Source organism: Dipodomys merriami, unplaced genomic scaffold (genome assembly GCF_024711535.1).
Source record: "Dipodomys merriami isolate MVZ:Mamm:240054 unplaced genomic scaffold, mDipMer1.0.p SCAF_403, whole genome shotgun sequence".
NCBI classification, from domain to species: Eukaryota; Metazoa; Chordata; class Mammalia; order Rodentia; family Heteromyidae; genus Dipodomys; species Dipodomys merriami.
Genome location: NW_027205638.1, coordinates 972,609 through 988,325, shown reverse-complemented (window position 1 = coordinate 988,325; position 15,717 = coordinate 972,609). Strand labels below are relative to the sequence as shown.

The 15,717-nt window shown below is 37.8% G+C and overlaps 1 protein-coding gene across 1 annotated transcript in view; it reads left to right on the top strand.

The window, feature by feature from the left end:
- The first annotated feature begins 842 nt into the window (after window positions 1–842).
- LOC138806659 (zinc finger protein 658B-like) overlaps window positions 843–15,717 on the top strand; it is a 267,776-nt gene continuing 252,901 nt past the window's right edge. Inside the window, exons 1-4 of the mRNA XM_069992079.1 lie at window positions 843–945; window positions 1,494–1,663; window positions 3,104–3,205; window positions 8,926–9,109. Coding sequence (XP_069848180.1) covers window positions 843–945; window positions 1,494–1,663; window positions 3,104–3,205; window positions 8,926–9,109 — 559 coding nt within the window. The remainder of the gene's footprint in view (window positions 946–1,493; window positions 1,664–3,103; window positions 3,206–8,925; window positions 9,110–15,717) is intronic.

The following is a 15,717-nucleotide window of genomic DNA, read 5'->3' as shown; positions in this document are numbered from 1 at the left end:
AAGTTATAGGTAACCTCAATCTCATTGATTTCCTTGTTGCTTTAATTGGACATAAAAAGGGCTTTTGTGACAAAGACTCCTTTTGCCACAGTTCAAAGCCATCCTGAGCACAAAGAATCTCTCTAAAACTCAGTATCCCAGCTAATCAGCCAAGCACGTCTGGAGGCATGGCTCAAGGAATCTCACCTCCAAGGAACTCTCTTAGGTGGTAGAGCACTAGCCTTGCAGAAGTGCTCAGAGAGACTACCCAGACCTTGAGTTCAAACCCAGTCAATGCCAACTAGGACAAGCTCTCCCAGCAACAGACACTGAGACACCGCACTCCCCTCTCTTCCCCTCCCTCCCCTCAACCCCACACCATCTAGGACAAAATTAGCCCTGAAAATGGAAAACCATGGAGAGCAGTAAGAGGAGATAACATCCTAAATGAAGTCACTTTAGGCTTGCCATTTCAAAATTAATCAGAGCTGGATGAACAAGAGAAATAGTTGCTTGCCCACCTAATGTCCATACCTGTCTATCTTCTAACTGGACAGAAAGTTCCAGTCTTGTTTTTGCTACTTGCTATTTGTATTTATAGTAGCCTCTGACTGGTATTCCCAACTAGTCCATTATCTTCTCCCCTACCTAGTTGTGCAAAAGACACTAGACATCCCCTTTCTCCCTACTGCCCTGAGTATGGGCTAATGCTTCAAATATAACTTTTCATGGCAAATATGTGTTCTTCTATGCCATTCATGTTAATTGACCTTGTTACCTTGTCATCTTTTTGCCTGATGTATCCAAAAGTCTCCTTTAACAGGATAACAGCCCCCACCCAGGGCAACACCTAGGAGCAAGTCATGGCTATCCTGTTACTACAGGCAACTGGAGACATCATTTACATTGCCCTGCTGGACTCTAATGACCCCAGCTCCAGTGACTCCTTCACTTCTCCAGCAGGAAGTAGCCGAAAGAGCCCATGACATCTGTTGACTCTGGTACCTTTAAATATCTCTGCTACCTCCCTCCTCAGGCTACTATAATCCTAAAGTGGAAAAAGTCTTATCTCCCCCCTCCAGGATCCCAGGAGTCAGGTACCATGCTTTGTGTCTTCGGGTAATCAAGCCTTCCTGGCTTGTTTCTTTCTTGGGCTGCTAAGAGCAATTTTTGCCTGAACAGCAACTTTGTTTTTTATTCAATGTGTCTTGAATTTTAGATAACTATTTTCATGGAAAAAAAGACCTTTACCAACCAGTCAAGCAGACGCTTCTTGGATGGTAACTGGGTGGGCAATAAAGAAGGAGCCCCTGACTACTTTGCCCCTTTACAGAAGTTGCTCAAGAAGAAATAACCTCCATATCCCCCGGCCTGGTTCCCCTATGTATATTAATCAGCAAATTGGGGAATGTAAGCATTATGCCCGCCGTTGGTCTTCAGCTCCACCCAGACCTGGGCTCCTTCCAGCTCTGAGCTTCCAGCCATACAGCTGCTCCCTTCTTCTCTCTTCCCAGACCCACCTGAATACCCACCTATCTCACTTCCTGCCACAGACCCTCCTGCTATCTGCATAGGGAAAAACACCATGTGCTCCCGCTACCAGGACATTATGGCCTCTTTAATAAACCTTATAATAATCTTTCTCCTGTGCCTGCCTTCCTATGTGTGGTCCCCTGGGATGAATGTGAAGGATCCTTTCACCTTGTAGATACCCAGTCTCTGCCATAGTCCCTAACTCACTGAGAACCACACAAGCTATTTTCCCTTCATCATCGACTATCCACTGCACTCTCCTGATGACACTGCTTGTGATCACTTCCCCAGGATCCTCCAAATCACAGGGACAAAGTTATCAGTACTCTCTTTCTCTCTCATTGTACTCTGAAAACCCACCTAAAATTTCTGGATTTCCATGTCTAACATTCTCTATGTGGACCTCAACACAAAAATATGATGCATTATTTCTGTGTCATGAAATTCTATTACTATATTTACCTTTGCTTTTGTTTATGTTGGTAATTAGCTTTAAACTCATGATGCTTTAATTCTTGGCTTTTATGTTCATGATCTACTCCTTATGCCACACTTCAGATTCTGACATTGTTTTATTTTGTATCATGAGTCCTCTCATCTGATAATGGTAATAAAGTGGTGCCCCCTGTTATATTTTCTCTTCCAAGATATTTATAAAAACTACATTGGAAAACTATGACATTTTAAATAAAAATATGTATATATATTTTTGTAGATCGTGGGGCATGAACTCTGGGCCTGGGTGCTGTCCTTCAGCTGTTCAGCTCAAGGCTAGGGCTCTACTATTTGATCCACAGCACTGCTTCTGGCTTTTTCTGTTCATGTGATGTTGAGGAATCAAACCCATGGCCTCATGCATGCGAGACAAGCACTCTACCACTGAACCACATTCCAAGCCCTAGAAAAATGTTTTAAAAAGTGGATTCATCACAGAACATTAAATAAAAACTTAGTAATTTAATGGAATTTTCTTGCACATTTAAACAACAGAAAAATATTGCAGAATGTTTTTAAAAGATGAGGAATATAGATTAACTAACATTGAGCATCTCATGTGTAAAAGTAGTGTTCAGAAACTCTGTATGAAGTTAGATCCATATAAATAGTTCAGATTTCCCATTTCTTGGGACTTTAGACAGGAACTTGAGCATGTCCCAACTCTTCACAATTGTGAACTTCTTGGCTCTGAGTGACACTTGGTGTAGAAGGGAGGATTTCATTCATCATATCATCATGGTGTGAGGTCATCCTCGAATGAACACCTGGCACCATACACACTGCCATAGGCCTTATTGTTTCAAAAAATAAATCCCACATTCACACGCTACTAGTAGGCCTGGATATGAAACCATTTTAAAATGACAAAAAATGAGCAGCAAGCAAAATGGACTTTAACTGTTGTGAAATTTTCAGGGCGAATTAAGGATATTGGTGACATGGAAAAACAATAAAATTGGATTTGAAGAAGCCCCATGTCTGCAGAGTTGCTGGAGCCTGTGAGCTGTGAGATCTAGGGACAGAGTCTCAGCCTCACCTCTGCTTATGCCACCGTCCAGAGACCAATGACCCCTTGTCTTTCCTCCACCTTCAGGACACAGAACATCCAGTCATGGAAAGAAATGACATGGTGCAGAAGGCCGAAATGGCCAAGCAGGCTGAGCGAAATGCTGACATGGCAGCCTGCATCAAGTCTGTAAGTGAGCAAGAAGCTGAATTACCTAATGAGGAAAGGAATCTTCTCTCAGCTGCTTATTGGAGCCCATAGGTCCTCTTGGAGGGTAGTTTCAAGTATTGAGCAAAAGGCAAAAGATGCTGAAAAAATCAGCAGATTGTCTGAGAACACAGAAAGAATTGAGAACAAGCTAAGAGATCTGCAATGATATACTGTCTCTTTTGGGAAAGTTTTTGATCCCTAATGCTCCACAAGCAGAGAGCAAAGTCTCCTATTTGAGAATGAAGAAAGACTGCTACCAAGACTGAGGTTTGCTGCTGGTGATGACAAGAAAGGAATTGTGAATCAGTCACACCAAGCATACCAAGAAGTTTTTGAGATCAGCAAAAAGGAAATTCAACCAGTGCATCCTATCAGATTGTGTCTGGCCCTTAACTTCTCAGTGTTCTATTATGAGATTCTGAACTCCCGAGAGGAAGTTTCCTTTCTTGAAAACACAGCTTTTGATGAAGTCATTGCTGAACTTTATACTTTATGTGGGTTATGTTACTTCTATTTTAATTTCTGTATTACCATGTGTTTTTTGTTTGTTTGTTTCATATTAGGAGAGTAGAGCCTGTTAACATTTAGTGAGTTATCGGTTTTCATCATGAGATGGCCAGTATGATGATGTGGAATTTTTAAATATTATAAATGTTTGGCATGTGCTTTGGTTCATGGTGACTTCACAAGGGCCAGTGTTGAAACTGATTCCATGTCTAAGCAAAGAAATCTTCCTACATATTGGTTTGTACTGGTGGGAAATAAGAGGGAAATTGTTTCCAGTCACAGTTGTAGTTATTGTGGGTATTATGAAGTTTTGGAGCCCTTGTATGGCTGTGGCTCAAACAATATTCCATGGCTATTCCAAGTTGGAATCATGTATTTCTGTGGAAGAGTCTATTTCAGTGAGCACACCTTTGACTACAGTACCAGAAGTGTTCTTTCAGACAAAGTTGTGACCCAATTAACTCTGGATAAGGGCAGAAACAGTTCACATTCCAATATTTGTGAAGTTACCTGCTGTTTGCTCAAAAATTATTTTTGCTACACATTTTATTTGTATTTCATTGTTTTAGACAACCTAAGAACTGATGTAAAAGTAAAGGTGTAGTAAAAATGAACTGCTTGGTATTGACTATTCATGTATATTCAGCAAAGCTATAAACAAAAAACCCTATGTTTAGGAAATTGAAAGACTTGGAAAAAATTATATTAAGTGAAGTAAGCCAGGCCCAAAGAAACTTAGGTCCCATGGTTTCCCTTATTTGCAATAACTAGTATATGACTGAGTCAAGCAGAAAAGGTCAGATAAGTTGATGTTAGGGAAATGAACCCTAAGATATGTATTCAAATGCTTTTTTCTTTCAGGTGATTGTTTCTAACAAATTTATAAGATTATTTCTTTGTTGCTTTGTATGTCCCTCCCCCATGGTATACCATCTGCTTTCACTGTATTTGAGGTTGGTATAATTTGTGGAGGGGAAGGGAAAAAAATTGCCTAAATAGGGATACAGGTGGATCCATCGCAACAATGAGATGATATGTGGAAGATGTTATGTGGAAAAATGAACTTTACAACTTTGGTGGGGGGGGGAGCAGGATTGGGTTGGGGGATGGGGGGAGGATGGGAAGGGATTGGAAGGGGAAACAAAGGAGGAGGCTACAATGCTTGATAAGAAATGTACTCATTATCTTGTCCATGTTATTGAACCCCTTTGTACAGTATTTTCACAATAAAAAAACCCTATGTATTTAACTTATTTTTAGATTAATTTTCCTTCTGTGATTTTTTTTCATTTTTGCTGTGTGCCTCAAACACATGTGTTGTAAAATAAAACTAATTAACGGGGAAATAAGATGATGGCCTGCTTTGTTGAATGTCTTGAAATTTTCATGAACAATCAAGCATAATTGTTAAGAACACATGTATTAAGTTCATTTAAGTGGAATAAAACATTTTTGAATGGACTTTTCAACTACTTTCTCTATTATTTGTCATGTAAATCTTTCTTTTGAGTTTGAATCTCCTCTAAGGAAATTGTACATTATTAGAAAATTGTTTCTTAGTCCCTTTTGGCAAGTAATAGGCTTTTACTGAGTTAAAGTGCAAAGTTTATCATAACAACAAAAATACTAATGTAACTACCAAATACCTCCCATATTCCCCATTCTCCCCTCACCTCAAAAGCAAAAGTGTTTTTTTCTCCCTTGAGGAGTGAAAAATTGGCCCATATGACATTGGATAGCATTAACTGTAAATTCTATGCTTCCTAATCCGTTTTGGTTTTTCAGAATTTCTTGGTACAGTTTGCCTTCGATTTTGGTCATTCTGTTTATCAGGTGCATAGGACTTCCTTCTTTTCTTAAGCCTTCTACCTTGTCACTTGTCTTAGTGGCTGTGTACTTGGGAAATGGCCACATGATCTTTCTGGCTCTACATACTCTGTAAGATCCCTTGTTCCTTTGCTTGCATCCCATACTCTATTTCCAACATCCTCTACTGCAGCACATCTTACCTTAGTTGATGAGATTGTGTATCTCTTATAAACTCTATCCCAAATGGTCTGTCTGTCATTTTTGCCATTAAATCTTTCTTCTCGCAATAATGATGAGGCTGTTATACCTAAATCTCATCCTACAGAATATTTCCTTGGTACATAACAGAAAACAGCAAACAAAAATGCCATTTGAAAAGGTGCATTTGTTTTTTCTTACAGAATGTAAGATCCTCTAGAGCAGGCAATATTTTCTGTATGTTCTATTGTGCCTAGTACACTGTAAATGCTCAATAAATACTGATGGTCTGAGGCAAAAAATATCTGCCTTCTTTATTTGAAATACCAGCTATACCAATTACTTGAGTTCGATATAGTTTTAAAATAAAAGTTTGCAGTTATGTCGAAGACAGTCAGACATATAGACATACATTTATGTATATAAACACACATATATTGCTTTGGTGTAAGCAGTAAGATTACATTTGCCTAACATAAAATATAAAATCAATGCTATATATAAATCAGTACAAACTCACCCAGTCAATTGAATCCACCCAGATTCCTTCATAAAACCTGTAAACTTTTCAGCTCTTTTGCACAAGTGTTAGCCCTTCTGACTAATCTCATCTCAAAAGAAGCCATGATGGAAAAGAACCCAAGACCAATATCTGGGCCTTTAACAGGCACACAAAAGAGGTGAGATCCATTTTCAAAGATGGGATATCAGTAAAATTATTAAATTATTTGGGATTGAAAACCAAAGAAATCAAGATCTCTACAAAGAAGGGGACCAAAACGAAAGGAATTTAGTTCAGTCATAAACCAAAAACACAGTTCACCTTGATGTGAATAGTTTCTCTGACATATCAGCACCATCAGTAATTATTCCTGGTTCTACATTTGGTACTTTTGCTTCTCTCTGAAAAACTTGGGGAGGTTTTTCATGTAACAAAAAAAATCTCTTTTGCTTCACTATTTATGCAATGAGTGTTAATAGTTTACCAAAGGACCTTTTGTGGTCACTAGGCCCCAGATGTAATATAAATAACAAGACTCATGTTCTTATAGTTAATTAAACTGAGTTCCATCCATTTGTAGGTTCTCAAGTAAGTTAGGATGGAAAGAAATTAGAGAGGCTGTTGCATTAAGAAAGTAACAATTAACACATTGTAAATATGCTTATAGGGTCTTTCTTCAATTTTTAGCCTTTCCCTAGAAAATTGTGTTGTCATAGGACAATGAAAATTTTTTAATTACAAAAATCATTAAAAGGCATGGACCTATTCATTGGTAAAGACAAAATGCATTTGCGGGACTGGAATTGAAAAAATAATTAAAAGGAATTGGGGTAATAATGGAGCTTTCTGTTTTTAATTCCTCATGCAGGACTGCATGAAGGAAAGAATCCTGCTCAGTGCAATCAAGTTGCACTTGAAGAAAATGGGGTAGCAATTGCTAAGGCCAACAGCAATATGACCACTGTCAAGATGGATGACCAGCTTAGCAAATCAATGAGCACTAGCAACATGTCTTTGATGTCATTGGAATGAGGTAAGAAATGCCCTAATATTGCTTTCTACTCTCATGGATCTTCACAGAGCTAGGAAACTAAGTATGTTCTTCCTCGACAGTCATCTAGCAGTTTTATAAAATTGCAGTTTCATGCTTGGTGATTAGAAAGAAAAATTGGAAATTGTGCACTCAGCAATAAAAGAGATGTATTATTAGTTTAAAATGGTGTGCATTAGGCTAGTTTTGTTTTTCTAGTACTGGGAATCAAACCCAGAGTCTCTGGGAAAGAACTGCTATACTTGTGTTTCTTTGAGATTCAGTCTTCCTATGTTACCTAGAATGGCCTTCTTCTCCTGAACTTGAATGATTCTCCCTGTTCAGCCTTAGAAGTTCTTGGACTATATGTGTATCACTGGGCCTGGAACGATTAGGCCTACACATTTATTTTGAGACAAGTTCCTAGGGAGCTTTCACCAGGAAGTTAGGAATTCTCTGGTGATGCTGCATTATCAGTAAAGGAACTGTGTTGTCCCAAATAATGCCTGACTATTCCTGACTGTGTGGCAAATGTCAGAGGTCAGGACACAAGCCTGGTTTCTAGAAGTGGCCCCTGTCTCTTCCCACACTCAGGACCTGGGATAACAAAGATTTATTCCAAAGTCTAATGGGTAACACCTGGGAAGACAATATGAGATAGCTTAGAGTGACTGAGAGGAACTTTCAGGATCATAGAAGAGGGAGGAATTCACACTGAAATAGGGCATGCAAACAAAGACAAAAACACACTGGTTTGGGGCAAGCAATCAAGCATCACAGAGACCTACCCTTCACTTCACACTTGCACCTCACCCACATTCCACCGATCTCCCCAAACCACCATCTGTTTGAACAGCAATGGTGGTGAGGTGCATGCTCTAAGAGCATTCCTCCCACCCACAGGATGCGTTTCACTATTTAGCTGAACAAATTGTTTAAGAAATGGTAATGGGAACACCATGAGTTCAAGCCACAAGAGCAACAATGAACATCAAAGAAAAGAAAAGAAAAGAAATTAAAAGAAAAGAATCTTAAAATAACGGAAAAATTTGGAAAGAGCCAGAAACGACTTAAGATTTCAAAAATGAAATTTGGGCATTTCTGGGAAATTATTAGATTTTTAAAAAAAATTTACATGGTGCAAGGATTATGCTGTAAATCTAGCAATTCTGCTAGTTTATTGCAGTGTATACATTAGAGCATGAAAAATGACCAAGAATCAGTTTAGTGCCTGCGAATACCTATTTATATTGAACAGGGAGCTATTCCAAAATGTAAAGAAATCAGGTGTAATTTACATTCAACAGAACTCAAAAGCTAACCTCTCATAACCTCAATTACATTAGTAGATCTAAGAATTAAAAAGCCAACTTATTTCATGCTTCCAATACTTGTCCATTTCTCGGATATTCTAACAATGTTTCAGGAGACACATAGTGATTTTCATTTAAAAACAAAAAAAAAACTCACCTATGCTCGTGCAAGCAGGAGAAAACCTTCCTATGCATCCCTGCAGTCCTAAGACAAAGGGCCTAGCATTGATGGAAAATACTTCCTCTCAGAGTGGCACCATGCATTGTGGGAATTGTAGTCTATGTTGCAGCACAGATCCTTTGAAAGTGCAGGGTTTGTATTCTCTATTTTTTTTTAAAGCAGGACAAAGATCCTTCTGCGCATGTGCCTCCCCACCCACTGTGGGTGTTTCCAGCCTGCAAATTCCAGTTCCTTTCCAGTTGGCTTGCTGCTAGAAGGTTTCTCTTCAGTGGAGAAGGTTTCTCTTCAGTGGAGCTTGGGAGGTGTAACTTGAAGGGATCTCAGGCTGCAGAACCAATATCAGGTAGGAACTGCGAGCTGGATACAAAACACAAGGTGAAATTGATCCTCCATGTGTTCATCCAGCATGGGGCTAATGATTTCTTCAGGGTTCAAGAGTTTGTGCTGCCACAACTCTTGTGACTCCAGGTGTCAGAAACTGGCTTGCAACGTTCTGACAGCTAGTTGGGAGGTTCTTCAGAATAGGAGAAAGTGTGCATTTAGATTTCCATGACGGTGAAATTCTGCTGTTAACACGTGACTTTATTATCTTTGCCCAGGTGTAAGATGAGCATGGTAACAATTGCAGTAAAATTGTGAGGGGTGTGCCTGATTTGACTCCATTTATACTGCAGTTGTATTTTGGGTTTCTGTGTTGTTTCTCCTAGAGGTGTCTCCACTCTTCTCCTGCATTGTTAGCTCTCTTAGTACTGCTGGCTTTAGTTCACACGTGTTTGTACACGACCTTTCAAGCAACAGGTCTACATGAGATATTACAGTAGTGTGTGATGGTCCTGTTTTTTTTTCTTTTAGTTAAGCAATGAATCCTAGCAATGTTTGAAGGAGGATACCTTGTCAACTCTGACAAGCCCTACAGAGCAGAGGCAGAAAGGCAAAGGAAGGACAACATGTTTTCAGGTTCCTTGCCTTAGCAAAGATTGGTTCTACTTCCTAGAACACAAGACTCAGGTGGTACTCTTTCCTCTAACTCTCCCAATCACTTGATGCTGTTGGAAGGTTTACACTAACTAGTAGGAGGGGGAATGAACTTGCCTGAGGAATCAGTCAGAACCTAGTGCTCAGAAGGGACATGGGGCTGTGATTTGTGGTGGAGGAATTATTGTCACAAGTGAAACTATCTATCTCTGTTCTTACTAATTTATTCAGCCTGTTCACATTATCAATTCTTGTATATGATCTCTCAAATGTCTCACCTGTGGATATAATGATAGTAGCGTTATAGCGTTGGTTTTTACCTGCAGTTGAGAATGTGTTTGTCATGAAGTGTTACAGAAGGATATTAAAGTACTGTTTCTTGCTCAAAGTGGTGTGTTTTTTAGATGTAACGTATAATGAGGTTTTAGGTAGTGTTCTCTATTTTGTCTCAATCTGCTTGAAGAAGTATTATTTCACTTAAGAAATTCTTCATGGAAATTGAAGTCAATGAAGCTTGAACATTCCTTTAAAATATGTTAGTGAAACATGTTGATCCCTTTTATGCTTTGCACTTCCTATGGATTTTCCTAGCTTAAAATGTTACTGGCATGGATATTCTCCACTTTATCTGTCCTTGACAAGTTACAATTTCTCCACTAGATTATTAAGCCTAATTTACATCATTTAAAATGAGAGACTGCCTAAATATGTATTCCAAAACAATTGTTCAATAGAATTTAAATACAATACAATAAAATGCTCTTTTTGTGTGCTAGACCTGGTTCTTGGACTCAAGCACTGGACATTGACCCTGAGCTCCTTTTGTTCCAGCATAATGTTCTACCACTTAAGCCACATTTCCACTTCTAGTTATTTTAGTAGTTTATTGGAGATCAGAGTCTCTTAGACTTTCCTGCCCCAGCTGGCTTCAATCTGTGGTGCTCAGATCTCAAACTTCTGAGTAGCTAGGATTACAACCATGAGCCACCAGAGCCCAGTTACAAAATAAACTCTTTTAAACATAGATTATGTTTGTAATGAAATAATATGAAATAGCAGACTTTAAATTTAAGGAGGATACTCTAAATCCCAAAACAAAAAGAAAATATCCCACCCTGAAATCTACAACACTTGTGGTTTTGAGTAATGGAATATGGATAATTAGCCTACAGAAAATTCTTGTAACTTTTTAAAAGTAAGAAACCATTCTTGTGACGTGGAACAATCCAAAATGAATGTACAAATGTTGTTTTTTAGTGATTCATACTGTTTCTTAGCACAAACGACCTAACTGAAGTTTACAGAGTAGATTTTCATATTTCATATGTCACTGTAAAGTTTGTTATTTTATATAAAGAGTTTCTCTTCCATATAGTTGTGTAAAAAAAATCCTCTGGATAGTAGCATTTCCTGTGTAAAAGCCAAACAATAAATATAAGAAAAAGCATATAGGTATTTAAATCATTTTTTAGTTTTATAAATCTGTATTTTGGGGTGTCCTCAGCTTAGAATTTTGTGTTAGTATTATTTGTGCAACATAAGATTTTAATCTTCTGGTTCTTTCTGTGATTGGGTGGTTGGTGTTCTGTCACTCCTATGACTAATATTTCATGTTTCATCTTTATTAAGCCCTTTATCTCCCAGAGAATGGCCACAATTCTTCACAGAATTGTTTAGGAAAGTGACCATTAGGGACTTCTCAAACCTGCATTTACATAACCTTTACTGATTACATAAAGTAGGCTAAATGACAAATTTCAAGTTATTGCTCAAGGGTGCTCCAAGAATTTGGATGCAGAGAACTATGCCATTTGAAAACCATTATTGAAATATTATAATACAAGTAATATGTATTATACATTTTCCTGTACAATTTTGCGTGAGTTAATATTGAGTTATAATGTATATTCTCTCCATGGAGTTTAAATATATAAATTAATAAGACAGAGTGCAAAAGATACCACCTCACTCCAGTTAGAATGGCTATAATCAAGAAGTCTAATAACAGATGCTGGAGGGGATACGGACAGAAGGGAACCCTACTGCATTGTTGGTGGGAGTGTAAACTTGTTCAACCACATTGAAAAGTAGTATGGAGGCTCTTCAAAAGACTCCACATAGAGCTCCCCTATGACTCAGCAATCCTACTTTTGGGCATTTACCCAAATGTTCACAAACAAGACCACACTAAAGCTACCTGCATGACTATGATTATTGCAGCATTATTTACCATAGCGAAGATATGGAACCAACCCAGATGCACCTCAGTAGATGAATGGATCAAGAAAATGTGGTATATATACACAATGGAATTCTATGCCTCCATCAGAAAGAATGACATTGCTCCATTTGTTACAAAATGGAAAGGCTTGGAAAAAATTATATTAAGTGAAGTAAGCCAGGCCCAAAGAAACATAGGTCCCATGGTTTCCCTCATTTGAAATAACTAGTATGTGACTGAGTCAAGCAGAAAAGGTCAGTAAAGTTGATGTTAGGGAAATGAATCCTAAGATATGTATTCAAATGTTTTTTTTTTCTTTCATGCAATTGTTTCTAACACATTTATGAGATTATTTCCTTGTTGTTTTGTATGTCCCTCCCCCACGGTATAACACCTGCTTTCATTGTATTTGATGTTGCCATAATTTGTGGAGGGGAAGGGAAAAAACAAATCCTTTAAAGAGGGATACAGTTGGGCCCATTGCAACAATGAGACGTACAGTTGTAATGTCGAAAATGAACTTTACAACTTTGGTGGGGGGGAAAGGATGTGGGAGGGGGTCGGGGGAGGAGGTGTTGGGAAGGGGAAACAAAGGAGGAGGCTACAATGATGGATAAGAAGTGTAGTCATTATTTTGCCCATGTAATTGTAACTCCTCTGTACAGTATGTTCACAATAATTTTTTTAAAAAAGTTCAATGGAGTCCTAGGATCCATTTTAATGAATAGAAAAATAATTCATACAACCCTAAATATATTTCCTTAATAACTAGTAGTATTAAAGGTGTGGATTTTTGTTTTAATTATTCAATTATTTTTAGGAACCTGCGTTTTTATGAATTCTGTATGTATATTAACCTAGAATACTGTTTGTCTACCTACTAATGGACTGTGGAGTCATCTTCAGTGGAGCATTTAATACTCTACTTGAGACATCCAATATTCTTCGCCCATAAGAAGGCTTTGTGCTTTTTCACTCCATGTATAATGTTTTGAGCAGGAAAATCTGGGCATAATCACACAGGTTCTTTCCTGACTATGTCAATTGCCTTTTCTCCAAGCCATGCTTCCAGAATCTTCTCTTCATTGTCAACAGCAAGAAAGAATGAGAGGATCTCTGGTGAGTTGCTTTTTATATCTCATTTTTTACATTCCATTTTAGGAAGCTAAGTTTATCCAAGATTTAAAAACAAAAACAAAAAAAAGATTCAGCTTCAAGAACTTGCTCCTAAATCAGGTAAAGATGGTTTTTAGAATGAGTAGATTATAAAATGTTACAATCTGTCTTATTGAGGGCAGACTTGCTTGGAGTTTTCTGATATGAGATAAAGTAGTCACACTTGTTTTGTGATTCAATGCCATTGAGGGGGTCACTTGTCATGTAAAGTGGACATTTGCTGACAACTTGTCAGAGATCACCTCCTTATTAGTAATGTTGAATTATGTTAAAGAGGTTTTACTGGAGTTTCTGAAATAGTGTGGTCATACACACAACTTCAAATGTTAGAGATTATTTAGTAAGATATATGTAATTAAATTACTCTCCATACATACTTCTGGTCTTCCTGGTCTTTGATTACATAAAACCTGATAATATTTCCTAGAAAGCCCTCTGTATTTTTTCTAAGGTGTCCTCACAAGATTTTTTTTCTCTATTTACTCTCTTCATTCTGTTTCCTACTCATAAGCTTTCATCATTTCTCTCTTTCTCTCACTTTTTATATATTTTCCTCCTTGTGTCTTCTTTTCTTTCAGTCCCCCTCTCTCCATCTGTCTCTCACCATTTTTCAAATGCTGTATCTGGGAACTTGTTTGTTTTACTGATCAATTTTCCTTTGCTGACATGGTTCTTTGAATTGAAATTATTCTTACCCCTTTTATCTTTATGTCTGAGATGAAGGTTTGTTGTGTTGCATGCTTGGTGTCTAAATTCAAAACTGATGGGATACACCTACCTCATTCTCCACTGTGCCTTTCTTGTGCTAGTGTTGGAACAGGAACTCACAGGCCTCACATTCTGTCAGCTTCCTCCTTCAGTGTTGGCACTACTTGTTTTTTTTTTTAAATCTTTTTGCATTGTAAAATAGTTTAGAGAGGGGTTACAGTTATGTGATTATATTTCCTATGGAGCATTGTTACCTGCTCCTTTGTTTTTTCCCTACCATTTCTTTCCTCCTAACATCTGCAACCCCTCTCACCCTCCCTCACACAAATGGCAAAGTTGGTTTTCAACCTAGTGCCTTGTACATCTCATTGTTACAATGAGTCAGCTTGTATCCCTATTTAAGCCTTTTGGTTTTTCCTTTCCTATCCCCAAATTAGAAAAATGTATATACAAGATGCAGGGTACCGCAAACAAATACAGTGAAAACAGGGGTTATACCTTGGGGGAAGAACATACCAAAGGAACAAAAAAAATAACATAGTACATTATAAAAGTGCATTAAAAACAATGGCACGAAAGAGAAAAACCACTTGGGTTCCTGTCTTAGGGCTCATTTCACTTCATATCATCTTATATGGTCATATGTACATAGCTTTTGACCGTTTCTGCTTGTCCTAGACATGTACTAGTTATTTCAAATAAGGGAGACCATGGGACCTATGTTTCTTTGGGCCTGGCTTACATCACTTAATACAAGTTTTTCCAAGTCATTCCATTTCCTAATAAATGGTGTGATACCATTTTTCTAATGGAGGCATAGAAAAGCATTGTGTGTGTGTGTGTGTGTGTGTGTGTGTGTGTGTGTGTGTGTGTGTGTGTGTGCGCGTGTATACACACACGTATATATGTATAAATGCATATTATGTATATATGGATATATATATATATGTATATATATACCATATTTTCTTGATTCACTCATCTACTAAGGGGCATCGAGGTTGGTTCCATATCTTAGCTATGGTAAATAAAGCTGCAATAAACATAGGTGTGCTGGTAGCTTTAGTATACCCTTGTTTGTGATCTTTGGGTAAATACCCTAAAGTGTGATTGCTGGGTTATAGGGGAGCACTATGTAGAGTCTTTTGAGGAACCTCCATTCTACTTTCCAAAGTGATTGAACAAGTTTACACTCCCACCAACAATGCAGTAGGGTTCCCTTTTCTGTCTGCATCCCCTCCAGCATCTGTTGTTATTAGTGTTCTTGATTATAGCCAATCTATCTGGGGTGAGGTGGAATTTCAGGGTTGTCTTAATTTGCATTTCTTTTTGACTAGAGAATTGAGCCTTGTTTTGTTTTTGTATTTTTTTAAGAATGAAATTGCTCCATTTGTTAGGAAATGGAAAGACTTGGAAAAAAATTATACTACGTGAAATAAGCAAGGCCCAAACAAACATAGGTTTCATGATTTCCCTTACTTGAAATAACTAGTATATGTCTGAGACAAGCAGAAACGATCAGATAAGTTGATTTTAGGCGAAATGAACCCCGTTAAGGATTCAAATGTATTTTCTTTCTTGTAATTGTTTCTAACATATTTATAAGTTGAGCATTTTTTTTAAAGATATCTTTTGGCCATTCTTTCCTCTTCAGATTAGATTCTTGTTATGTCTTTAGCCCACTTATTTATTGGGCAGTTGTTTCTCTGAGGATTTGTTGTTGGGGATTTAATTTCTTGAGTTCTAAGTATATTTTAGTTATGAGACCAATGTTCATTTTATGCCTAGTGAAGATCTTTTCCCAATCTGTGTGCTTTGTATTGATCTTGTTAGCAATGTCCTTTGCATGCAGAAGCTCTGTGGTTTCATGC